Source organism: Molossus molossus, unplaced genomic scaffold (genome assembly GCF_014108415.1).
Source record: "Molossus molossus isolate mMolMol1 unplaced genomic scaffold, mMolMol1.p scaffold_m16_p_19, whole genome shotgun sequence".
In the NCBI taxonomy this organism is placed as follows: domain Eukaryota; kingdom Metazoa; phylum Chordata; class Mammalia; order Chiroptera; family Molossidae; genus Molossus; species Molossus molossus.
The window spans coordinates 48,630,117-48,655,843 of NW_023425354.1; the positions used below are offsets into that span (position 1 = coordinate 48,630,117).

The window sequence follows — 25,727 nt, forward strand, 5'->3', positions numbered from 1 at the left end:
ACACCTTCAGGCCTTCTGTGTGGTGACAAAGGAGCCAAACATCCTCAACTGCTCCAGACACTAGCAGGTGAAGCAGGTTTCCCCGGCCTCAGGCGCCAAGACCCAGGATGGTACCTGCCCAAGCCCTTAGCCACAAGTCGCTTCTCATTTCTCCTTCCCTGGACAAAAGGCAACTGAGGTAATGTTAGAGGTGAGAGCTGGGTTTGAATTAAGTGGAGATTAGCAGGCTCAACACAGCCCTGCAGCTGGAAAGGGTGTGGGCAGAGGGATAGGAACTGCTCACTCTGACCGCACCTTTCCTGGAAGCCAGGCCACACCTCCCCACAAAAACCTCCCCTCACCCAACCCCAAACTTTATTCCACAAAGTCCTGGGTTTTGTTTTCTTTATTTATGTTTTGTTTTTGTATTAAAAAATATTAACAGACACTATCAAAAACACAAATGTCACAGGTAGCGGGTACAGCTGAGAACACCTGGGTCCCACCTGAGGGGCAGCACCAGGGACTCCATGGTCCACCAACCTCCCCTACCCTGGAGCAGCTAGGGGTTTGGACCACTGGCTCCTACTTGGGCCTCAGGCCCTCCTCCTCCCATCTGGGGAGGAGGTAGGAGAGAAACTGCCTCTCCCAATAAATAAGTGCAGCCCCAGCCCTAGGGCTCAGCTGGGACTTGGAGAGACGACTTCAGCAGCCTGTCAGCAATCGTGTCCAGGAAAGGAAGGACTCCTCACCAGGGGTGGGAGGTGAGGATTCTCTGGAGAACTCCACCCTTTGTTCCCTCAGAGGCCAGAGGCAGCGCCCAAATCCTGGGCTGGTGATGGGGGTCCAGCCCCCTACAGTGGGAGAAGCTGGGGCAGTTGCTATTGGTTGGTCCAGCCACATCTGAATTCCGAGAGTTGAATGCAGAAGAAGCTTCTCATCACTCCTGGACGTGGCCCCAGAATGTAGTCTAGCTGGTGCCATCTTCTGTGTCAGGTAAGGCTGGACTGGACGAGTTCCCACCTTGTTCTTCCTCCTCCATGGCCAGGTCCTGAGAGCTTGAGACCCCAGCCCCAGCTTGGGCCTGGACCGCATCTCCACCCTCCTCCTCACAACCACCACCACCACCTTCACCTCCACCCTCCTCCATGGGCTCCAGCCCCAATCCATCCAGTCCTGAGAAGAGTGGGTCACCAGGGTGGCCAGGGTCCTGGGTGCTACTACTGCAGTCCAAGCAGGCCTTGGAGAGAAAAAGGGGATGGGTGAGTCAGGCAAGATTCTCTCACTGATGACCGGCTACCCCAGCTCCCTAGTCTCCCAGCCTAAGTACTTCCCAAAATGCACTCCAAAGAAACACTAGTCCACCCAGATGCACGTGGGGCCAATATTGGAAAATGCCCTGTGTCCTGTATCCAGACCACTATAGGACAGCGATAATGTGCAGGAGCATAGAATTGGCCCAGAAAAGGTCTACAAATGTCATGTGGTTTAATACTATATAACCCAGCAGCAAACTTAGTGGAATTAACATCCTTCAGAATTCAATGACAATAAAGGGAATCGGCCCTTAGCCTCTATCCTTTTGACTTGAGTTCCATTCTTTCTTCTCCCTCCTGGCCCAGACTTCTGCTCTCACCGTCACATCCAGGACCCGAGGCAGCTGGCCCTTCCGAACCCAGGAGTGCACAGCACCAAGTTCCCTCCTCTGTTCCTCTGAAAACCGAGGCTGCTGCTTCTGCATGGCCCGGAGCCGCTCCCGGTCCTGCTTCAGCACGGAGGCCATGTCCCTGCCCAGGGAAGGGGTTCAGAAGGCAAAGGCTGGCAGTAGGGACCAGGGCCCACAGGGCTGGCACTCTTCCTCTACAACTCCCTGCCCACCGCCTCATGCTCCTCCCGAGCCAGGGTTCTGGGAGTTCAGGGCTTCTAAGACCAGGAAAGCTGCCTCCAACCTGGGAGGAGTTAATCAGGGGGCCCCAGTAGGGAGGGGATAAGGCAGAAAGCCACGGAGCTGAGACAGCCCAGAAAACCCCAAATTAGCTGGGGAGTGCGGGTGGGTCAGCCTTCCCACCCCTCTGAAAGGGCCGGCAGAGGACAACTCAAACTCCTCACCTGGAGGGCACCTGGTAGGTCATCATGACACGCTGGTCAGCATTGGCCATGAGCAGCCAGATGGGATCCTGGAGCACGTACTTAATGACCTGGTCCCCGGGCTCAGCCCTGGCCCGGGCAGCCCCGGCCTCAGCCTCGGACGAGTCAATGCTGCCGAAGTACTTGCTTGTGTGGCTGCTCTGACTGCTGCCTGTAAGGCAGGGGCCCCGCCAAGGAAGTCAGGCCAGCTGGCACTCCACCCTTGGGCCCTGACAAGGCCTCCCTCGAGAGCACATGTCCACACGGTGGGGAGAAGCAGGGCATGGGCCCAGGCTGCTCAGCCAAGGCGGGGCCTGGCCTCTTAACTCCCCAGTCACTGTTCTACCCGAGGAGGCACTGGTAGGGGGCACTCACGTGTGATGCTGGCTGAGGTGCTGCCCCCCTCATGGGAGCCTGAACCAGACCCAGAGCCCAAGCCAGAGCCCAAGGAGCCTGAGGCAGCAGAGCCTGTGCCAGAGCGAGAGTCTTCTTGCAGCAACAACTCCAGGAGGTCACTGGAGCCCGAAAGTGCGTCCTGATTGGAGGACTCAGTGACCTCCACCTGGAGGACAGGGAGGGGAGGGAAACAGGGAGAAATGAAGAGATCAACACCTGGGTTTCCCTTCAGCTGCTTCCACTGGCACACTCAACCCAAGTGGTCTCTGATCACACTCCATGACAGTGGGACCAGAATGAGAGAGCAGAGAGCTGGTGAAGAGTAGGGACACGACGCAGGACCATTTCCAAGTGGCAGATGCACGCTCAGAAGTTACTGGGACGTCTTCTCTACCTGCCAGACAGACCTAACTGTCCTCCCTTCGCAGATGAGGTAGCTGGTTTCTGCCTTAGTCAGAAATTCAGCTGGGGTCCCCCACCCCACCACCCCATCTTCTGGAGGTGGAGATGCCAGGCAGGCAGAGGGCAGGAAGAGGTGTAAGGTAAAGGAGGAACAATGTGGGGCTGTAAGAGGGTGCAGGGCGATCAGTGCTCACCAGTCTGGCCTCTGGTTCAGCAGCCTCCTCACTGGGAGGCAGGGGCCCAGCACTGCTCCCAGGGCCCCCTGCAACAGCACCCCCCTCAACACGGGGGGGCTCCTCAAGCTGCAGTAAATTTAGCTGGAGTGGGGAGCTGCATCTCGAGTTGAACAGTGGAGAGTCTGGGTGGTGGGAAGGAGTGGGGGGAGGTGGGGGCAGGGATGGAGAAGGGGAGTAGGAGGCAGGGGTAGGAGGCCCCTCGGCAGGAGTCTGAGATACCCCATAGGGATAGCTGGATGGGGTAGGGAGCAGATAGTTAGGTAGCACTAGAGCTACAACTGGGGTCACCAGAGGGGCAGGAAAAGCTGCAGGGGCCACAGATGTGGGGGCCGGGGAAAGAGGCTGAGGGCCGCCTCGGGAGAACACTGGGAGGGGGTAGGGCTGCACCACAGCTGGGAAGGGAGTAGTAGCTGGTGGGGGGGGCCAGGAGGCAGAGGGTGGAACAGGTGAGGGGTGGGAGACACAGCAGGGGCCTTCGACCCGGGGGGTCTGGTGGTGACGTGAGCGCTTGGCTTTAGACCGGCAGTGGTGTCGGCGGCTGGGGGGTGTGGGGCCATGGTGGCAGCCTGTGGGGAGAGACCAGGGTTAGCGAGGCCTCAGCCTGGGGTAGGTGCCCCTGCCACTCCTACTGCCCTGCCACGCTAACCCGGAAGAAGGCGGGCGAAAGCCCTAAAGAGAGTTTGGCTTCTGAGCCCACACAGAATGGAGGGGACTCTGGGGAGGTGGTAACCTTCAGGGAAGAATCACAGGAGGCAGGAGCAGGGGATTTATTGAGGGAGCAGGGAAAGGAAGGTTACATGAGGGGTTGAGCCGGGGGTGTGCAGAAGAAAGGCACACTGGCAGATGGGGGGAGCGGGCTGGGTCCATAAATGAATGGGCGGGAGGCCTCGGTCCATGTGTCAGACTCCCTCAGGAACTGCCAGTGTCGGCTCTCCTGCCAGCCAAGGCCATGCCTTGATGAAGCGAAGAGGTAGGCAGGAAAGCCCAATCCTGAGCCCTGTGGCCGCCTACAGGAGGCCTCCCTCAGGCATCTGCTGGGCTGCCACCTGCCCCTTGAAACCCAAGGGGTTGTCCCAGCCCTCCTTGACTAGACTTGATCCAGAATCTGTATAGATCTCTTTATACTTTACTGATTTTACAGAGAGAGGGAGAGAGGAAAACATCGATGTGACAGAAACCAATTGGTTGCCTCCCATACGCACCCTGACTGGGGACCAAACCTGAAACCTGGGCATGTTGCCCTGACTGGGAATCGAAGTGGTGACCTTTCAGTGCACAGGATGGTGCCCAACCAACTGAGCCACACTGGCCAGGGCCTATATAGGTCTCTTAATCAGTGACAACTGAGTCTAAGTGGGCATACTTTCGGTCCCTGCCACAGGCTGGACCTGAAGTAGCTTACCTGAAGCAAAGCACCTCTGCCTGCCTCTCAGTGCCAGCCCCCCAGGCTGCCCTGCTCTGGCTGCAGCCTGGAACCCCGGCCTAGCGGGGAGAGGCTAGCAAGGGGTCCATCCCTAGGCGGGGCCCAGGTGGTGGAGGCATCACCAGCCTGGTTCTCTAGAGCAGGAATATCTCCCTTACAAACCCCCAACCCCAGTCCTGGCCAGATTTGCTCAGTGGTTAGAGCGTCAGCCTGTAGACCAAAGGGTTCTGTGGGTTCGATTCCTGGTCAAGGACATGTACCTGGGTTGCAGGTTCGATCTGGCCCCAGCTGGGGTCCTGCAGGAGGCAACCAATCAATGTGTCTCTCTCTTCCCCTCCCTCCCCTCCACTCTGTCTAGAAGTTAATGGAAAAATATCCTCAAGTGAGGAGTAAAACAAAAGAACCCCGTCCCCACAATAGTCTGGTCTTAGACTGGGCAGAGGGCAGGCTCAAAGAGGTAAAGGTTGGCTACCTCGCTCTCCAGGGGCCGAAGGGGTCATGGAGGAGCCATTGAGTCCACGCAGCCTGCCGAGGTCACGGAAGCGGCTGAGGAAGGCCTGCTCCTCCTTCTGTGTGTGCAGGGACAGCACGGCCTTGGTCAGGCCCACAGGGCGATAGGCATCTGGGGCTGGGTCAGGGGCTACTGTGGGGCTGGGGGCTGGGCTGGGGGCTGGGCCTGGAGCCAAGCCAGGCAGGTCCTCCATCATGATGATATCTGAGAAAGGCAAGATGAGAGAAAGGTCATCAGAATCACTTCAAGGGTTAATGCAACCATGATACACCTTCCTTGTCCAACAACTTAGCCAACCCCTGACCTCTGCCCCACAGCCAAGCCTGGGCTCTGTGTGTATCTCTTGGCCTCCTCCCCGCTGAGGACCCTCTTCTGTATGCAAAGCTGCCCCAGGATGACAGAGGATATTCAGTCCTCTCCAGTGGCACTATCCTAGGATGACACCTCCATGATGCTCGGAAGGGAAGCCCACCCCTTCCATATTTTCAGGTCAATGCCCTTCAGGGTTTCCCAACAGTCCTTGCCTTCTGACCCTCTGTGGTTAGCACCTCGGGGTTGAACCCCCCACCCCATACTTTGTGTGTGAACTGACAGTAAGAACAGAGAAAGCAGGGTGGGGAAAAGACAAAGCAGCAAAGGCTGGTGGGGTGGAGGCAAGATGCGGCAGCTCCATGCTAAGATGGAGGCCTCCTTTCCTCTATTAGGGCCAGAGGGGGCAGGAAAAGGCAGGCAGAAGGGAGCTCTGGCTAGGGGACCAAGGGGAGCCCGGGTACTGCCCCTCACCCCAAGCCCATACCCGACTCCGGGGGCTTCTTGTCTCCCACATGGACGATGGTGGAGCTGAAGCTACACTGACTGGTGACGGACACCACGCTCTCCGCCTTATTGGCCAGGGCGAGCGGGCTCAGGGTGCCTCCCACCACGGGCTCCTTCCGAGGGGAGGTCCCCTCCCCAGACAGCACTGCCGATTGATCTGTGCAGAGAGATGGCGCCAGTTACCACCACTTGCCCCCACCAGGAAGTCAGGAGAGAAAATCCCAGGGAGGAGGGGAGGGATGGATGGTAGGGAGGAGTCTGGAGATCTGGAGGCTGGGAGGGGAACAGGGCAGAGCAAGGTGGGGGCCCCAAAGGCAGAAGGGTAGAGACACAGGGCCAGCAAGCCAGCACAGGGCAGTGGGAACAGGGCATGCACCAGGTCTTTACCTTTCTTGACCCCCACAGAGACGGGACCTGTCCTCTGCCTGTCGTCATCAGAGGCCGAGGAGGCGGTATAGGAGGAGGAGGAGGCACATTTACGCTTGGTCGTGCCTGGGATGTTGCAGCTCTCCAGGTACCTGGCGATACACCAGAGGACATGAGGGCAGAGCCTGGGGTGAGGCAAGACCAGTGCACAGTGGGAGCAGGTGCCAGACTGGCCTTACCTGAGGATGCTGTCCAGGCAGTTGATCTGCTGGTAGGAGCAACTGGAGGCTTCTTTTTTCTCAGCCTCCTCGGGGGCCAAGGCTAGTGGGGCCTGGACTAGAGCAGGGTCTGCCTCTAGCTCTGGGACTGGGGACTGGCAGTGAAGGGTCTTGGCCTTGAATGTGCCTGTAGCTGGGCCAAGGAGAGGAAAAAAGAGAGAAAAGCTCTTCTGGGTTGGGGTGAAGGTCAGGAGACCACCAGGTCTCACTCCTCACCCACACCCCCATCCTCACCAACTCACCAGGGAGGTGGGGCCGGGGAAGAGGTCGAGCCCGGGACTCAATAAAAAGCTGTTGCCCCTGGTGCTTCACCAGATGCACATCCTTACAGATCTGCTGGAAGGTCACCTGTGGGACAGAGCAGGGCAGCGGGCAGCATTGGGGCAGCTCTGGCCAGTGTCAGGGGCCCAGGGCACAGTGCAACAAAAGGTACCAGTGGGGAGGCATGGAGGCCATAATGAGAGCAGGACAAGAAAGAAAGGAGCGGGGACAGGCAGAGCACCTCTGGAATCGGCAATGCTGATTCCACAAAGGACAGGGGAATGGGAGACTAAAGGGTGAAGTGGGAGAACACTCACCGGGGCAGGAGGCCCAGGCCCCTCGGCATCACCCCCGTTACTATCACTGGATGAGCCAGGGCTGAAGAGAGGGCCTGGGGAAGTCCCAGGGCCAACGCCACAGAGCCCCATGGGGCTGGGACTGTGCACAGGCTGAGGCAGAGAGAGAAACAGGTTAGGTGTCTACAGCCCTACATCCCACCCCTTCCTCTTCTCCCAAGCCTCCTCTCCTGGACTCTCACCTGTAATAGTAGCCGATGGATCTGCTCAGATAGCTCCTGGATATCAGGGTCCAGGGAAAGAGCTGGGCTGGGGACTGGGGGAGTGAATACGTCCTCATTGAGGGGTGCCCTGCCGGATGAGGAAGGGTAAGTCAAGCCCTACTCCCTCCCAAACTGTCCCACCACCCAATGCCAGCTTGGGATCACAGCCCACTTACGTGCGTACTTTGTGGCGGCCCAACACAAAAGCCACCTTGCGGCTCCAGGGGTGCACGAAGCCAGCCCAGCTGGTGTCCATGGTGACATATTCTCCATTACGGGCGCAGAAACGAATAGGAGAGTGGTCAAAGGGCTGGCCAGCCAGCTGCAGGACTGAAAGGAAAGGGAAATAAGGTGAGGGTCAGCAAGAAGGAGAGCTAAGTAAGGCGGAGAGCCACCCGCTGGAGATCCAGAAGGCACTGGGAGACATAACCACAAGGGCATCGGTTAAGAAGCCTTGGAGACAGCTGAGAAGGAAGAGCAGGGAGAGAGGAACTCACTCTTCTTGTGGATGGCCAGCATGAGGGGCCGGTCCTCAGGATGCAGGAACAAGAGCACTGGGGCCCCCAGGAGATCCTGGGGGAGGTAGCCCAGCAGTGGGGCAGCCCTGAAATGGGAGGAGGCATCAGTCTGGCCATGGCCTCAGCCCTGGCCACCCTCTTTTCCTACAGGTTCTGACCTCACCTTTCATCCACATCCTGGAAGAGGCAGCTGGGTGTGTGCCGTGTAGTGAAGATCCTCTTGTCAGGGGGTATCCGGGGAGCTGAGCACAAAATATGTGGCCACTGGGTTTCACCTGAAATGGCCTAGCTCTTCAACCCTCTATGCTGCCTGGCCGTCCTCCCCACAGCTCTGCCCTGGGCCTTCTGACCTATGAGGATGGTCTGGACCATTCTTGTTTCCATACTAGTAATGAACTGAGAGCAAGGCACTCTGCTTTGCCCTCTTCTAGCTCAGGGCTGTTAGCCAACTCTACCTCTAAAAGAGGCCCCAAACCTTCATCTTTATAATACCCTCTCTGTTCCACCTGGCTGGTTTGGCTCTGTGGTTAGAGCGTCAGCCCGCGGACCAGAGAGACCCAGGTTCGGTTCCCACTAAGGGCACGTACCTCGGTTGCAGTATATCCCCGATGTGGGTGGCAGCCACTCAATGTGTGTCTCTCTCTCTCCCCTCTCTCCCACTCTATCTGAAGACAAATGCAAACATGTGAGGATAGGGGGAAAAAAAAAATACCCTTTCTGTTCCAAAATTCCAAGGGGCTGAAGCATGCCTCCCAAACTCATGTCCTACCTCACCCCCAGCCTAGAGCATGTACCAGTTCTAGGCCCCTGGCCTGCCCACCTTCGTAACCCGAGTGGATTCGCTCTGCGATGAGCAAGCAGCATGGCTGTGCAGGGGCCCCATCTGAGACCCGAATTTTGGTCACGTATGGGGTTAGGCGGAATGGCTGATAGCGAGGCCCTGGATCCCGCTCAGGACCTCCTCTAGCAAAAAAGAAAAAAAAGTATTAGGGACTATCAATGAAAGGCCACTCACCCTCCACCTCGAGATCAGGATTCACATAGTAAAGAAGGGACAGGTGTGGAAGGTGGAAGGGGTCTGCTCCTACTTCCCCCACCTACCTAATACGGCAAAAGACAGACTTCTCCTGGGTGAAGTCCTTGAAACCTGAACCTGGAGCAGATCAGGAGAGAGGTAAGCACAGGCCCCCGCACCATGCTCTCTGGGCTGAGAAGAACCCAGCAAGAAAAATCTTGGGTCCCCTAGTCCCTCACAGAAGGTCCTGCCTACAACTGCTTATCCCTCCCCCCCCAAGCACTTGGGGACCTCACCTGCTGAAGCCCCCATGCCCCAGGTGGGCAGACGAGATGGGGCAGTGGAACCATAGAAGACGCCCACATCCTGGGGAGCCAGGAGCTCTGAGAAGCGGGCACCCCGGAACACGTCCCGCTTGCAGTGCAGCAGGATACCTGCCTGCTCCGAAATGTAGACAATTCGGCCTGTCAGGAAGGAGACAGCCACGGAGAAGGTATCCTGGGAAGGAGAGTGAAGACAAGAACCGATTCAGAAGCCATGGGAGTGGGAACGAAGGTGAGTTAGGATGGAGAGACCGGGCTGCAGTTGAACCTGGTTTCGAAGTGTGTACTCAGAAGTGATGTGCTCCAGCTCCTCCAGAGTGTAGGTGGACATGTCCATGGCACAAGGCTCACCTTCCTCCAGGCTCCACTGCTGGTAGTATTCCTGGTTGGCTACAAGATGAGGGCAGTGGGGCATTCAGTGAGACCCCCCCTGCCACCATAGTAGCCCAGGACCTGGCCACTGCCCTCCTAGGAAGCACCACTCACCCTGCACCTGCTTGACACAGGCTAGTGCATACTGCAGTGTGGCCAGAGTCCCAGAGCGGCCCTTGCCCCGGCGCTCTGGTGGTAGCCGAAGCTTGAGCTCCCTAAGCGCCATCATAAGTTCCTTCTGGGTCCTTGCACGGGCTGACTGTTCACTGCTGCAAGGCCCACAGGAAGGGAGGGAGGTATAGGCATTAGCCTCAAAGCATGGCCCAGGTCCCCATTCTCTCCCCAGACTTTACCCCACAAACCTGCAGCCACTGGTAGACGGGTTGTCCTGCTCTGAGCTGGCACTCAGGAGGCTGTAGGCAATGGAACTGCTGGGTGGGGATGGGCTCTGAGAGTTTGTGCTAAAGAAGAAGCAACAGGCCCAAGATGAGGAGAAAATGGCTAGCAGCATGGGCCTTTCTCCTAGCTCAGCCTGCTTACAAGATCACTCCCAGACCCTGTAACACATTTCTATACACACCTCTTGCTGCTCTCAGTGGTCTCCAGCAGGGCTGAGTCCTTGCCATTGCCAGAGGAGGAGCTATGTGAGCTCCGCTGGGAAGCACCCCTGGACTCCAGCCCATTGGACTCATTGCCACTTGAGCCATTGCTGTTGGCATCTGTGTCATCAGCCAAGCTGGGGCCAGGGCAAGAACGGTTCTGTGGAGGTCCAGGGGATGGGGCTCCTCCAGGACAAAAGGATTCTCCTGGCCTGGGGTCCCCTCCCATATCAGCCCCTTCTAGGGGGCCACTCATGTCTGGACCATGGGGAGGGCAGGCAGAAAACAGCGATGATGGAGAGGCCACCACGGATGCACAAGCGGGCCCGTAGGCCTGGCTGGGGGAGTGAGCTGGGAGATCCAAGTCGGAGGATTGAGAAGTTCGATCACAGATCACAGCCAGAACCTGGAGAGAGAGACCAGGAAGGAGGGCTTAGAGAAACTGGGCTGTTAACTTCCCAGTACCTGCTGGCTTCACTCAGACATCCCCACCCCTGGTTTGCCCCCAGGCTCCTAGGACCCAACAGGAAGTCTAGGTAAGTTTTCTCTTGTCCCGGTAGGGGGTTGGAGGTGGGAAGGTGGGAAGGGGCCTTTCTTTGGCCTTCCCCTATATGCCTTGCCAGCGTGGCCGGGTAAGCAGAGACTGAACAGTCTACTAGAACTACAGTTGTGGGCTAAACTGGACACCTTCCAGCCTCAAATTCCCATCAGGCTCCCACTCTGCCTGGGACTCCATGGCCTCTGGGTACCCGGTGAGGCGTCGCCTCCTATATTTAGGTTTCAGGGCTAATTTTATCTGTGGGCGGTGCCATCCCCGCTGCACATGCGCAGCCCACCACGAGCTTCCGCCACCGCCACGGTCACCAGGGAAACCGACGTCAGCAGCTGAGCTCAGCGGTTGCTGGAGGGACCACAGAGGGCGGGAAAGGCGACCCTCCCCCATTTCCCAACGGAAGCAGGGGATCGACCTACTCCCACACAGGCGGGTGTGGCCAGGATTTGCCCACCTCTAGTACACCCTCAGCTCCCCGAGAGAGGCGACCCATCGGGGTTCCGCGGGCTGGCTCTGCTCCCCAGGGCAAAACACAACCGCCACCGCCTTCTGTGCAAAAGCCCCAGTCATTCCAGTCAAGACCACACAGCCCTACCTTCTCCGGCCCCTACTACCTCACCCAACCCCTAGAACCGAAGCCAGCACCTACCATTGTCAGGGACCTAGGAATTCTCTCTCCTCAATCCACTAATTTTCTAGACACTCCCACCCCACCCCCATCCGAAGCAGACACACTCAGTTCCGAGCAAGGGATGCACAGCCAGCGGATTTCTTCCCCTACTCCCGGTCCAACCACACCCCCAACCCTCCGAACATTTTCTGAGCGCGAGGAGAAAAGGGAAGGCTGTGGCCAACAGCAAAACTAGCACCGGGAACGGGATGTTCCAGCCCGAAACAGTCTGACATCACGGCCGGCGCAGGGCCAGGGATTGAGGGGGGAGCACGGAAACCCAGAAGGGGTCCTGGTACCGGGGCAAAACCCGGAACCCCCGAGTGACAAGAAAGGCGGCAGGGGGTCATGCCTGCTGAAGGTCGGGGTGTGGGATCGGGAGAGTTGAGAACGCGCGGGGGGGGGGGGCCCGCAAAGAGAGAGGTAAGATAAGAGGGCCAGGAGTTGTAGGGTTGCAAGGTACACCTGGGTCCCGAGGAAAAGAGAGGAAGAGGACAGCGGCAAGGAAGACGGATTATTGGTGTGCAGTCTGAGCACCTTGGCTGAAAACGGCACATCAAGCTAGAAGTGGCAGCGATCCATTCGGGCCTGGTAACGAAGGCCCCCGGGTGGTCACGAAGACGCCTACCTGTCCGCGCGAGCGCCTACCTGTCCGAGCGAGCGTCCTACGGCTGTCTGCCCGCTGCCGTTGCAGCCCGCAGCCGAGTGGAAGCTCCGCGGGGCCAGGAGGTGGATTGCATAATGCCAGGCACTGCCCCTCATTGGCCTCCTGCTGGCAGACGTACAGGCCCCGCCCCCAACTGGCTGGGGATCTCATCCTGGCGCCTGATTGGCTACTGGCCCCCACTGAGGTCAGGGCTGTGTCACACACGCCGGCGCACGTGGATCTGGGTGCTGGCACTGAACTGAAGGGCCCCAGATATCACCGCCCAGCCAATGGGCGCAGGACGTCTTGTACAGTAAATAATGAAAGGGAAGGGAGATAAGCTGCCCCTCTTCCGGGAAAACGCCCAGGCCACAATTAGGTGTTTAAGAGATGTTCACTTACTAAACTGACCAGCCCTGCAGGACACCTTGGCCTTACTAGGTTGGGAAAAGGACTGTAGAACCTAGGAGGTGGATCAAGCTGAATAAGATGGCTGGTCCCTGGGAGGAGGGGGACAGACAGAAACCTGGTTTGACCTTTCCTGGGTTCCCTTCCCCAGCCTTGTCATCATAATATAGCTATTTTACCCAACTCCTTCCTCTAACACTTCAAATCCTTGGACAGCGGACGGCTAGGAGGAAGGCAATTGAGAATCCATGTGTGATGGGGGGGCGGGGGGCGAGGATACTAACAATACAATGGGCAGCCAGTGCTAAGGGGAGTGTGTGTGTGTGTGTGTGTGTGCGCGTGCGCGCGCGCGCGCGTATGTAAAGGAAATGGGAAATGGCAGGTGCTTATGTGGCCAATCAGAGAAAAGGTCTTTGGGCAGTCTAGGGGGTAACTAGTGAGTGCTTCTCTCCTGAGGATTTAGCCACCCACAGGACTGCCCCAAAAGTGGGGGCCAGAAACCCAGGGTTCCAGGGAAACAAAGAAAAGACCACTGGGACCCTAGACAGAAAGGTCAGGTGGCAAGGGCTTCAGATTCCCACCATTAGGAAAAGATAAAGCCAAGGATATCATCTCTCTACTTCACTGTTTTCCTCAGCCCCTAGGACAGAACCTGACACGTGGTAGGTGATCAATAAAAACTGATTTTGTTAACAAGAATAGCAAGGGGAAGGGAAGGGGCCTCAGCAATGGAGAAGGTGCTGAAAATGACAACTTTTTTAAAAGAAGGAGGAGCAGAACACTGAGTCCTAAAAAAAGAACAGGGGCCTGATTTGGAGGTTAAAGTGCCAGGCTGGGCCCAGGAGAGTTGCTGTTACACAGGCCCCCCTCCACCTAGGACTGTGATGAGTTGAGTAGTTCCTCTCAGGACACCCTGAAGATGTGGGTGGCAAGAGAAGAGCCTCCCTCACCCCCAGCTGATGCTGACATAATCAGCTGTGGGTGCACTCTCTGTCACGTGGCCTAAGCTTTCCTTAACAATGGTGTTCCCCACTGGGTACTATGGGGAAGGCTCTGTGGAAAAGCTGAAGGGTATAAAATAACCTAGAAAAACCAAAGCAAGAAAATACAGAAAATAAAGGATTCAAACGCCTGGATTTTCCGGCCTGGCCGGTGTAGCTCAGTGATTGAGCATCGATCCATGCACTAAGAGGTCACCGGTCTGATTTCCGGTCAGGGTACATGCCCAGGTTGTAGGCCCGGTCCCCAGTGGGGGGGCATGCAAAAGGCGGCCAATTGATGATATCTATCTCTCTCCCTTCCTCTCTCTCTCAAATCAATAAAGGGAAAAAAAGCCTGGATTTTACGTCTTCTCTACTTGAAAATGTACCCCCAACTGACAAACTGTCCCTTATCTCATTTCCAGACACCTCTTCTCTGGAAACAATTTTTCTTCCTCTCCAGCTCTCCTCAGGGATTTAAAGTGTAATCTCCCTGACACAGACAGCCCTTGCTCTCCCACCTACACCTCCATACTTATTTCTTGCATAGACAAAAGGGTCCAGTGCTCCAGCAGCCCTCACCTGCTCCCAGGGCCCTGGTTGTCCAGCTTCATTGTTCCCACAGTAACTAGGCCCTGCTGCCGTCAGGGGAGGAGAGGGGGCGGGAGACAGTGGTGACGTCAAAGCGGAGGAAGGGGGCGGGGCAAGGAAACCGGGGAATGTGGGGCAGGGAGGCTGGGAAGGCAGCGGTTTGGCTGGCGGCCAGACCCAGAGGGCGGCGGCCAGCGCACTTGGGAACATCATGTTCTCTTGGCTGGTGGCCCAGGACATGCACCAAACCAGGCGCCTCCCCCAACCCAGCGACAGCAGTCCTGTCCCAAAGCCAGGGATTCCTGGAGAGAGGATTAGAAGGAAGGGGTCCCTCCTCCCCCGCCCCTATGCCTAGTTCTCTTTTCCAGACCACGCATCGCCCTCCCCTGTGCTTGTTCCTACAGCTCTTGGCACTGGCTTTTGCCATCTCCCAAACTGTACACATCTGCTGGCCCAATCACAAAAAGCCAGGGAGGAGAAGCTGAAGGCCCAGGTTCTGTGGGAGAACACATGCACCTTTGCTCTTTCAGAGGCCCCCTTCCGAGCCTCAATCTCTCGTTACTATGGTAGCAAAGAGGGAGGAGGGGCAAGGAGGAGAATGGGTCTAGGCTGAGGAAATTGAACTAGGACAGCAAGTGGCTCAGCCTAGAGCCTGGATCCTGGGAGAGGGTTTTGGGCTGGTGCCTGCAGACCAGAACCAGAAAGAGGGAAATAGAGAGGGAGTCACCAAAACTTGCAGAATAACTCGGGAATGTGAGAATAGTTCCTAACCACAGCATTCACAGAAATTTCTCGCCTATCACTGTTGTTTTGTCATTTTGTAGGCATTTTTTTAGCTAAATAGTTTTTAAAATATGACCCAGGCATTGTGCCACGCACTTTAAATACATTATATCTTCTTCTTATCCCCATCCCACAAGGACCTACATTCTACAAGTTTAGAAGTTACTAAACTTGACTAAATTGTTTCATAATATGTTCTCAGGCTCTTAACAAGCAGAGCTCAGAGTTCAAATGTGACCTCTGATCATGGTTTGTCATTCTGGCTTCTTAGCTTTCTGGAACCTGTGAGGGGTTACCCAGCCCTGAGGAACCTGAATCTCTCAAATATCCAGCCCATTCTGAGCTTAATGCCTGGAACACAGACTCCAGCCAACCCCTCCTCTCATTTGGGACAATTTGCACACCTCACACACTTCAAATCATCATAGCTCGTTTTCACATGCTCACAAACTCCTTGAGATCATCCTAGCAGCTACCAGCCCCAGTGGTTTCCTAGAAACCCCACTTCCTCACTTTTCCACCTTACCCCAGGTCCCTTTACCTCAGGCCTAGTTGTTTGTACAGACAGTACCAGAGCACCCTGTTGGTTCCTATGCTCAGGAGGACATGTGCACAACCAATCTGTACAACCCCATTCCCCCTTTCAGGATCCAACAGTTGCCACCTCACCTTTATGCCCAAGGATGGCTCCAAGGCCTAACCCCTTCCCTTTACACACAGGACACCCAGAGCCTTGATGTGACTGGCTCAGGGTCACAAAAATCATCACTATGTCAAAACTTTCCAACCCTCCCACTTGCCTTACCAGGGCATCCCTGCAGCATCAGAACCTCTGCCTTTTTCAAGTGTTTAAAGCACGTTCCGAAACAGCAGCCACTCTCAGGGACTTCGGCCCTCTACCTCCTTGGAAAGCTGATGGCTTCCGAAACCCGCCTCCCGGGCAGTCAAGGGTCCAGGTGCCCTAGGGCCCTGAAGGATCTGATGTCAGTGACTCCTCCCATCCCTCTAGCGCCGAGTTCTGATCCCTACTCCCTACAACCATCAGGGCTCCCACGGCTGCGATCATGCCCCCCACCCCCCGCACGAACACCACCCCAGAAAAACTCACACTGACCACCGCTCATCGCCCCCCACCCCTGAACACTCACCGCTTGGAAAGCACGCCGAGTTCAATCTCTCCCCAAGTAGGACTATGGAGACTAGGACTCGATCCTCCAGGCCCGCCCACCGGTTGGAATGCCACTCCCCTCAAGCTTATTGGTCTAAAGGCGAGGATCCATGCCCAACGCCGCGTGCCGTCGCCAGGCCTCTGCACAGCCACCATTGGCGCTATTGGTGCCGCTGCCGCAATCATCATCTTATTGGTCAATTTGCCAATCTGCAGTGCCACATACACGTGCGGGAGGGGCCGCCCCCCGCGTGTGTTGATTGACAGAAAGCCGCTCCCCCATCTACTTCGGATGTTCATATTGGCTGTGGCAACTTCCCCCGACCTGCCTAGATCGGTGACGCAAATGCCAGCCCAGCCCTCCAAACTTTCTCATAGGCTGAGAGGTCTCGGAGCTGTAGAGGACACGTGCCGGCGGTCTCACGCGGCTACTTGTTTACCTGGAAGCTGGGGATTTTCCTTGACGGTACTCTTACTCAAGAAGTGGAGTCTGCGCTGGCGCAGCGAGTGGACCTGCTCGCAGGCGCTGATGGTTTAATGGGGGAGCTTTGTGCAGACACCCCGCCCCACTTCCCCAGCCTAGGCAGGCTCACGGAAGCTGGAAGGTATGAGCATTAGAGCGAAGAGGTCTTTAGATCTCAGTGCCGGCGCAGGAGAGTGATGAGAATGATAGCAGGTTCCTAGACTTTTCCTTTATTGAATTTTAGAGAGAGAGGAAGTGAGAGGGATATAGAGAGAAACATCGATTGGCCGCCTCCTGCATGCCCCCACTGGGGATCGGGCCCTCAACCTGGTCATGTGTCCTGACCTGGAATGGAACTGGCAACCTCTTGGTGCATGGGTGGACACTCAACTACTGAACCACACCGGCAGGACTAGATTAGATTAGATTTTGTTTTTATTGATTTTAGAAAGAAGAGGGAGAGAAACATTCATCGGCTGCCTCCTGCACGCCCCCTACTGGGGATTGAGCTTGTAACCCCAAACCTGAGATTCAACCGGTGACTTGGTGCACAGGAGGACGCTCAACCCAGCCACAAGGTTCCTACATTTTTCTATGGACCAGGCCAGGTGCTTCTCACAAATGGAGAGGACAAATGGGGACGGGGCCAATTTACTTACTACCCACTGCCTCACAAATGTGACTGAGATCCAGAAAGGTTACATAATCCGCCTGGATTAACACACTTGTCAGTAACAGGGCATGATTTGAACCCAGGTCCCTAACACTTTATTATTATCTTTAGAGGAAGAAAGAGAACATCGATAGGCTGCCTCCTGCATGCCCCCATGGGATTTGGCCCACAACATGGGCATGTGCCCTGACCAAAAACCGAACCGGTGACCTCTACCTCTTGGTGCATGGGTCCACGTTCAACCACTGAACAACACAGCCGGTCCAGTCCCTAACACTTTAAAGAAGCCATGTCCTGCCCTGGCCAGTTTGGCTCAGTGGTTAGAGTATCGGCCTGCGGTCCCGAGTGACTCAGGTTCGGTTCCCGCTAAGGGCAAGTACCTTGGTTGCAGTTTGTCCCTGGCCCTGGTTGGTCGTGCGTGTGGCAGCCACTCGATGTGTCCCTTTCACGATGATGTTTCTCTCTCTCTCTTCTTCTCTCTCCTTCCCACTCTACCTGAACAAAAAATGAAAAAATGTCCTCCGGTGAGGATAAAAAAATAAAATAAAATAAAATAAAGAAAGAAGCCATGTCCTGATCCTGGCCAGTGTGGCTCAGTTGTTGGAGCTTCCTCCTGTACACCCAAAAGGTGGTGACTTCAATTCCCAGTCAAGGCACATAACGTTTGCAGGTCTGGGAAGCATGCGAGAAGCAAGCAATTGGATGTTTCTCTCGCACATCTTTGTTTCTTTCTCTGTCTCTCTCCTTTCCTCTCTCTAAAGTCAATTTTTAAAAATTTAATTAAGTAAATTAAAAAATGTTAAAAAGAAAAAAGGCAGGCCCTAGGACCTATGGGAATCCTAAACCTAGACAGTTTTCATTCAGTAGATAAAATGCAATAAAGGCCCTGGCCTGCCCTGGCCAGTTTGGCTCAGCGGTTAGAGCGTCCGCCTGCGGTCCGGAGAGACCCAGGTTCGATTCCCACTAAGGGCATGTACCTTGGTTGCAGTTTGTCCCGGGCCCTGGTTGGTCGTGCGGGTGGCAGCCACTCGATGTGTCCCTTTCACATCGATGTTTCCCTCTCTCTCTCTTCATCTCTCTCCCTCCCACTCTGATGGAAAACTGTCCTCGGGTGAGGATAAAAAAAATAATAAAATAAAAAAAATAAAGGCCCTGGCCGGTTTGGCTCAGCGGTTAGAGTGTTAGAGCATAGGCCCGCAGACCAAACAGTCCCAGGTTCCATTCTGGTTAAGGGCATGTACCTTAGTTGCAGTTTGGTCCCCAGCCCTGGCCCAGGGTCATACAGGGGGCAACCAACTGATGTGTCTCTCTCACATTGATGTTTCTATCTCTCCCTCCCATTATATCTGAAAAAAAATAAAAATGGGAAAATATCCTCCATGAGGATTTAAAGAAACAAATAAATAGTGTATCATCTTGGCTTCTTAGAAATGTTGAATCTCCAAGGAAGGGACCTGAAAATCTATTTCCTGAAAATCAATTTTAAAAAGCATTATTGGTAGTTCTTGGGAGCTGACAAGTTTGAGAAACACTATCCAGGTTGCCTGCAGCCAAGAGAATTCAGCCCCACAGAGCTCTTCTAGCACTTTCCATTCACTGTTAAGGCACCTGGGAACAAGAATGCTATGGTGCCACATCAGGACCTCATGGACTAGAGTCAGGAGTCAGACAACAGAGTACAGGGGTAATAGGCCATCTCTAGCCAGCTCCACACCACACTCAGCCAGGTCTCCCTAGGCCGATTTGTTCAGTAAGTATTTATTAACCCCTTCTGGATGTTGGCACTGTGCTAGGCACAAGGGGAAGAGATGTTTCACAGAAGTTGGCCATTTACTTCAGACCTAGGAGTAAATGACTACAGGAGTGACTGCAAAGCATCTGGGAGTTAAATCAAGGAGTAAAAGGGATCCAACAAACAGGCAAGAACATACCCTCAGGCAAGGGAGGAGGGAAAGATGGTAAACTTAGACCGCAGGGTTCACCAAGGTGAGACACTGGGATCACCAACACTTCCCATTAATGTTTGGTGCACCCTAGTGGCCAGTTTGGGAATCACACATTGCCCTGCCCAAGGTCAGGCCCTCCAACAAAGCTCATTTCCCTTCCCAGTGTATGTTCTTAACTTTCCTGTTAAACCTGCAGACCCCAATACCTTTCCCATTAATTAAGAAAAGACCTTATGCCCTGGCTGGTTTGGCTCAGCGGTTAGACCGTTGGCCCATGGACCAAAGACTTTTGGGTTTGATTCTGATCAAGGGCACATACCTCAATTGCGGTTCCACCCTGGTCAGGGTCGTGTGGGAGGCGGCCAGTGTTTCTCACATTGGTGTTTCTCTCTCTCTTTCTCTCTCCCCTCCCTTCCTTCCTCCCACTCTATCTGAAGATAGATGGAAAAATATCCTCGGGTGAGGGTTAGAAAAAAACATCTTAGAACAGACACCACTTTAGTTACTCATTACACGTTTATTGTACATTTTCACAATCTGGATGCGCCACAGAATTTGGGGTATGGGGTGAGGGAAGGGGGGGCAGGGGACACTGGGATAATATGGGGGGAATCTAGAGCACAGCACCCCCACCCCCAGCATCTCTCCCTACCCTTTCACGCCACAGCTTAGATCTCCCTGCTCCCCCTCCACACAGAACCTTGAGTATGGGGGAAAGGGTTTGGGGGGGTCCCCTCCAGTGAGTTTAAGGGACTGCACCTTCAGGCCCCCCCAAAATTGTGCCATTTAAAAAGACATTAGACCCTTCCTCTATCACTTCACCTAAGGAGAAGACAGATCTCTCTCTAGGCTCGACCACCCTGGAGAGGGGCAAAAACACCCATCTTCCAGCAAGTCCCACACACACGTTGGCAGTGACTAGTACCCCCAACCCTGAATTCAGGGGGGGCAGTCAGAGGAGCTGGGCAGTGAAGGAGGCAACACCCTCCAATCTGGGGAGGAGAGTTTTCAGTCCAACCTCCAGCAGGGGTGGAGCCAGAGGAGACTTCAAGCAGGAATTGGGGAGATTCTCTGCCCTGCTCCACTCCTCTCCAAGGCAGTGATGACCCCTCAGACACTGGCAGCCACCTCTCCCAAAAGAGATCAGATTGTGGCCAACCCCTAACTCTCCTGGTGGGAGGAGGAGGGGGAAGATCAGGCAGATGGGAGGGAGGGAGAACCCATGGAAATGTCAGTTGAGTGCCCCACATGAAAACTGGGGATTAGGAATATGAGGAGAAACTCCAAGTGGCAGAATTATTGGTCCATCATAACATACTGAACTCCAAGACACTTGCACACCAGCTTGGGGAAGGGAGAGGAGGGGACAAGAGGTTTGGAAAACAGGGGTAGCAGAGGCAAACTGGACTAGAGGGGCTAGGAGGGGATGATTCTGGGGGCCAGAACAGCCTGGCTCCCCAAAAGCCCAGGCTCCCCACCACCTACAAGTAATGTCATGCAAATGAAAGTGTGGTACAAGGACAAGTGGGGACCAACTCCTCAGTGGAAAAAAAACAGGTTGAAAGAATGAACAGAAGAGTGATGGAACAAAAAGAAGGAAACCAAAAGGGTTGTCAGTATGCACATGAATGCTAATTAACATGCTGGAAGCTCCCAGACCTTGGGATTCTTAGGACCAAGTGGGGCCAGTCTCAGAGCCTCCCAAATAATGCAAAGAAGATGCATCTAGGGAGGTCTGGACAACTGCTTTTTGTTTTGTTTGTTTTTTTATAGGAGGGTAGGGGTATAGGGAAGGCTAGGGTGGGAGGAAGGATCAGCTAAATCCAAGGAAAGGAGAGGAAGAGGGACTATTGCATAGCAGATGCAAATGAAGGGACTTAGAGGAAAAGAGAGAAAGGGAAGGAGGGAAAGAAAGGTGATGGGAACCTTAGGAAGGGGTGTTAAGGACAACCGGAAAAATCTTCTAGTAATAAAACTACAAACAGACCAAATATATATAATATTATATATGTATAAATAACAGCTGGCTATTTACAGGAGGGCACACACACGGACACACACACAGATGGGGGGGCTGGAAGATATGGCTGAGAGGTGGAGGAGTGGCTGGGGATGGGTGGGGGGGCCCTTCTCTGGGCAGGCTCCTCGGGGGTTTAAGTGCTGAAGTAAACTATAGAGAGGGAAAGAGACGGAAGAAGAGGGAGAGGGGAGAAAGAGAAGGAGAGAAAGCAGTGTGTCAGGCCTGGCCCTGCTCCCACCCTCCCCACTCCCCACCTGGCTGACATCCCTTCCCCTCTGGGTTTCAGGTTCTACACTGGTAAAGCAAGGGGGCTGGACAGCTGGGTTCCAAGGTCTCTTCAACCCCACGGTATGGCCTTGGGGCAGACCTCTAGTGCTCCGGGCCTCTGAGACCAGAAGCTCTTAAACAACTGGATGATTGGCTTCCTAGCCATGTCTCAAGCCCTTGGGCCTTTCCTGCTCTCCTACCCCACCAATTCCAAGGTTCTGACTGGGGTCTTACACCCAAAAGGTCCTCAAGGGAGCAGTGGGGATCGCATCAGCTTTCCTGTTTCCAAAAATCTTAACAGAATTGCCCACAACCAGGCAAAGCACTGGCTAATCAACATTAAGGTTTTGGGTTCTAGATGATCAGAACTGCCATTGGCAGCTTTATATAGTTTTTGCTGAACAGCAAAAACTAGGTTAATGACCTTCAAAACCCAGAACTTGTAAGGGAAACCTCTCCAAAGAAAGGGCCCTAGCTACTCCCACCCTACTCACCGATGATGATGATGAGGATGATGGCGCAAATCACTCCCAAGATGATCATCATCTGCAGGTGAGAGGGGAGGGTCAGTGAGGCAGACCATGAAACCCCCATTCACCCACCAGTCCTACCTGGCTCCACCCTTACCTTGAGGTTTTTCCACCAGTATTTGCGCTTGAGCTTGGCTGCACTTGTTTCAAACTGGGAGGCCCCTGCCTGGAGTGCATCCGCACGGTCGTCCAGCTCCGACAGCTTCTGGTCCCGCTCCAGGACCTTGTCCACGTTCACCCTCATGATGTCTACCACCTGAATGAGGCAGGGGGTGTGCCAAGGCCCACCTCAATGAGAGCACCGCTGGACCATGTGACCACTACAGATCATGCACCCCGATGTTGCCAGGTTAACATGCCAAGGACACACAAAGAACATGCCTAGCACAGCTGGGGACATGCAAGGAGCACACATCAGAGGCATGCTGCTTGCCAAACATCTCCGATGTCATAGCAGCACCCTCTATTTACCGAGTTTCAAGCAGCCTGCCCATCACCAGAACACATCTCCCCGGGCTGAAACATCCCAGGCTAACAAGGCTAACACTCCAGGGCCCTTCCATATGCATGCTGACAGGAATGGGACATGGTATCTTTGTTCCAAAACTCATAAACGTGAACTGTCATCACCCCCAGACCAAGTGAACCCCCACACTAGTTTGTCAACCCTCAGGGTCCTTTCCACTGCGTTTGGCATCCCTCACCCCAACTCACCTCATCCACCTGGGCCTGAGTCTGCTGCAGTCTTCTGTTACTGGTGAGGTTTGGAGGGGGCCCAGGGGGACCTCCCTCCCCAGCCGGGGCGGCAGGGGGGGCGGTGGCTGCGGTAGCCGACCTGAGGGGCGGAGACGGATTTAGACCCAGGGCCTGGATCCTAGGGCCCGCAGTCAGGGCTCCGCCTATCCGCCTGTCCATCCATCCGTCCCTCCCTTCTTCCTTCCAGGGAGGAAGGACACCCGATGGGAGCCCCGGACCTCGGCCAGCCCCGCCGCTGAAGAGCTGCGTGACCTTGAGTGAGGCTCCCTCCCCCGCTCCAGGCCTCGGTTTCCCCGCCTGTCAAATAAGGGCAACCTCACAGACATGGTCCGGGGTCGATTCGAAATGACGGGGGGCAGCGATGGCAGAGGCGGGGCGGGCGGGCGGACAGACACCAGGTCTGTTCCCTCCCGCGGCCACCGCCCGCGCGCAGTCACGGGCGCTGGCCTGGTCTCCGGGTGTGCGGAGCGCGAGGGGCGCGGGTCAACCCCGGGCCTGGGGCCCGGGGCGGCGGTCGGCTTAGGCCAGCCCGAGAAGGGCAAGGGCGGCCGACTCACATGGCGGGGGCAGCGGACGCAGGACTTGGCAGCGGCAGGGATGGCGGCGGCAGCGGCAGCAGCGGCGGCAGCTCGCGCTGGCTCCGACTGGCGCTGGCGGCCGGGGACGGGAAGATGGCGGCCGCACGTCACCCACATCCGGGCACTGCGGGCGGGGGCGGGGCCTGGTGGCGACTGGTCAGGAGCCGGGCCGCGGGGGCGGAGCGCAGCGGGGCGGGGGGCGTGCCCACGGGCGGCGGGCCTGGTGCAGTCTTGTGCCCGCACCTGCCTGCCGCACGCCCACGGCCAGCCCGCCCTGTCGGACCAGAGCCCGCACAGCCTCCCCAAGCCTCCCAACCAGTCCGCACCCCACACAGCCCAAGGTCTCACCCTGTACCCAGCTCCCAACGACTGGTGACCCGCCTTCCGCCCCTGGCATGGGCCGGGGGTGGGACACGAGAAAGGGCAAGTGCTGGTCCTAGGGCAATGCAAATAGTTGGGATCTTGCTGCTGTTGGGGTGGAGTTGGGTACCAACCCGTCACCCAGCAGGTGGATGAATCAAAGGAGGTCTAGGGTCCCTGGATAATGAGTAGGGGGTTATGAAGGAAAAGACATGAGGCAGGCTCCTCCCCCACACCCCAGCCAAGTCACTGCGGGTGTGAAAGTTACCCCACCTCACAAATGGACTTTAGACCAGGGGTACTTGGCAAGCTAAGCCCGACTGAGGTAGGGCAAGCTTAGGACCCCAGGGAGGAGGGTAGATAGAGGTTGCCTGGTGGGGCTGCTTCATGTGCGTGGCCGCTGCAGACTGCCCAAAACCTAGCTCTGGCCCAGAGTTGGATCAGCTACCTGGTCTCAAGAGGAGGGCTCAGCTTTTTTCCTAGGCACAGGGCCTGGGCCAAAAGGGACAGGGTTTTTGTTTTGTTTGTTGTTGTTATTGTTTTGGTGGGAAAAGAACAATAGACAAAGGGGGGGGCTACTGTACCCCAGTTACATTGTACTACTTTACATGTGTATTAGTCTTTTTTTTTTTTATCCTCACCCAAGGACATTTTTTCCATTTTTTGTTCATATAGAGTGGGAGGGAGAGAGAGAGAGAGAGAGTGAGAAACATCGACGTGAAAGGGACACATTGAGTGGCTGCCACCTGCACGACCCAACCAGGGCCGGGGACAAACTACAACTGAGGTATGTGCCCTTAGCGGAACAGAACCTGGGGTCTCTCCAGACCGCAGGTCAACGCTCTAACCACTGAGCAAAACTGGCTAGGGGCACATGTGTATTAGTCTTATAGGTGTGACCTTGGACAATTCCAGCCCTGTCTCCGGACCCAAAATATATTAGCTGTGTAGGCACTAAATATATATTTGTTAAATGGCTTGATATGGAATGTGGTGGAGAAGATTATCCATGGCCCCTTCTATTCCTGACTGATCTCTTTTTAGGTCCTGTGAACAGACCCAGCAGCTGCACATGCCCACCCAACTCATTCCCAGCAAGCCTGGCACCTCAGCCAGGAGAAAATAGGACCAGGTGAACTGCCTATGCGGTGGGGTGGGTAAAGGCAAGTTTCAAAGATGAAGAAGGAGACATCTTAGGGGATCCCCAATGGGGGTCCTCATTGTATCCCTGGAAGGGGAAAAGGAGAGGCTGGTGGCCTTGGTCTGGGAGACAAACAGGAGCAAGCTTCTTCCCTCCCCGACTCTGGCTTCCCAGGGCCTTCAGGTGTGAGAACCTCTCCCAGGCAGCACCCTACCGCCTCCCAGTAGAAGCCTGGGAACTGGCTGTGTCACTAAAGGTGTCCTTTCCTAGCTGTCTGGGGGAAGTAAGTGAATAGGGAGCCTATGTGCTGGGTGTGGGGACTCAGTGGAACATAGATAAGATGCTCTCCACTCCCTCCTCTGAGGAGCAACTACTTCACTGATCCTTGTGCTCTGCCACACAATGTCGGGTGGCTCAGCCTAAGTGAAAAGGAACAAAAGAGCGGCTTCCATGGTGGCCTCAGATCCCACTGTGGGGGGGGGCCAGCTCTTGCTTTTTGGCCCTGAGATATGCTACTCTCTAGCCAGAGAACAAAAATACCAATTCTAAGCTTTCAAGTTCAAAAGCCACACTCTTTGGGTCTAAGACAGGGAAGGTTGGAAGGAGGTACAAACAGGCAGAGCCCCTTCCAGCCCTGCCCCAACACCCTCCCTGAAGCTAGAGGAGGACTAGATAAGATGTTAGACACTGGTTTAGGAGTCATCCCCATTTCCACCCATGGCCAAGTCCAGGACATGGAAGGGAGGGACAGAACTTGAAATACAATTTTTGGGAGGCAGGGCTGTGGGGTGTGGCTTGGAGAGCTGGCACATTGCTGTGGCTATTGGATCCTGGGGTGAGCGGCAGCAGAGTAGAAATTAGGGCATGTGTGATCCATGGAATCAGGGACTGGGAGAATTTATCTCAGAGAGAGGACTCTCAGTGAGCAGCCCCTCCCCCCACCCAACCTGTGCTGTGGTGTTAAGGAACTCCCCAAATTTAGATTAATGGTGGAGGCAGGAGAAGGGGATGGT

The 25,727-nt window shown here is 55.5% G+C and overlaps 2 protein-coding genes across 3 annotated transcripts; both read right to left on the reverse strand.

The window, feature by feature from the left end:
• Positions 1-375: 375 nt before the first annotated feature.
• PER1 (period circadian regulator 1) lies at positions 376-16,023 on the reverse strand. Of its 2 annotated transcripts, none has more exons than XM_036268769.1 (23): positions 15,961-16,023; positions 10,163-10,587; positions 9,945-10,043; positions 9,697-9,851; positions 9,479-9,600; positions 9,184-9,385; positions 8,974-9,025; positions 8,693-8,835; positions 8,036-8,114; positions 7,852-7,958; positions 7,531-7,684; positions 7,334-7,442; positions 7,113-7,244; positions 6,777-6,882; positions 6,496-6,667; positions 6,278-6,408; positions 5,871-6,047; positions 5,036-5,278; positions 3,099-3,706; positions 2,482-2,668; positions 2,089-2,278; positions 1,616-1,766; positions 376-1,219 (listed from the first exon to the last, which is right to left on the reverse strand). In XM_036268769.1, exons 2-23 carry the CDS (start codon positions 10,435-10,437, stop codon positions 950-952), a joined length of 3,864 nt encoding a protein of 1,287 aa, XP_036124662.1. In that variant the 5' UTR covers positions 10,438-10,587; positions 15,961-16,023; the 3' UTR covers positions 376-949. The 2 variants fall into 2 exon arrangements, with proteins under 2 accessions (XP_036124662.1, XP_036124663.1); XM_036268770.1 differs by lacking the exon at positions 15,961-16,023 and adding an exon at positions 12,053-12,097.
• Positions 16,024-20,189: 4,166 nt separating this feature from the next.
• On the reverse strand, positions 20,190-23,302 carry VAMP2 (vesicle associated membrane protein 2). The gene is made up of 5 exons (XM_036269898.1): positions 23,193-23,302; positions 22,594-22,714; positions 21,977-22,135; positions 21,844-21,895; positions 20,190-21,232 (listed from the first exon to the last, which is right to left on the reverse strand). Coding segments are annotated over exons 1-5 (351 nt in total). The 5' UTR covers positions 23,195-23,302; the 3' UTR covers positions 20,190-21,215.
• Positions 23,303-25,727: the final 2,425 nt, after the last annotated feature.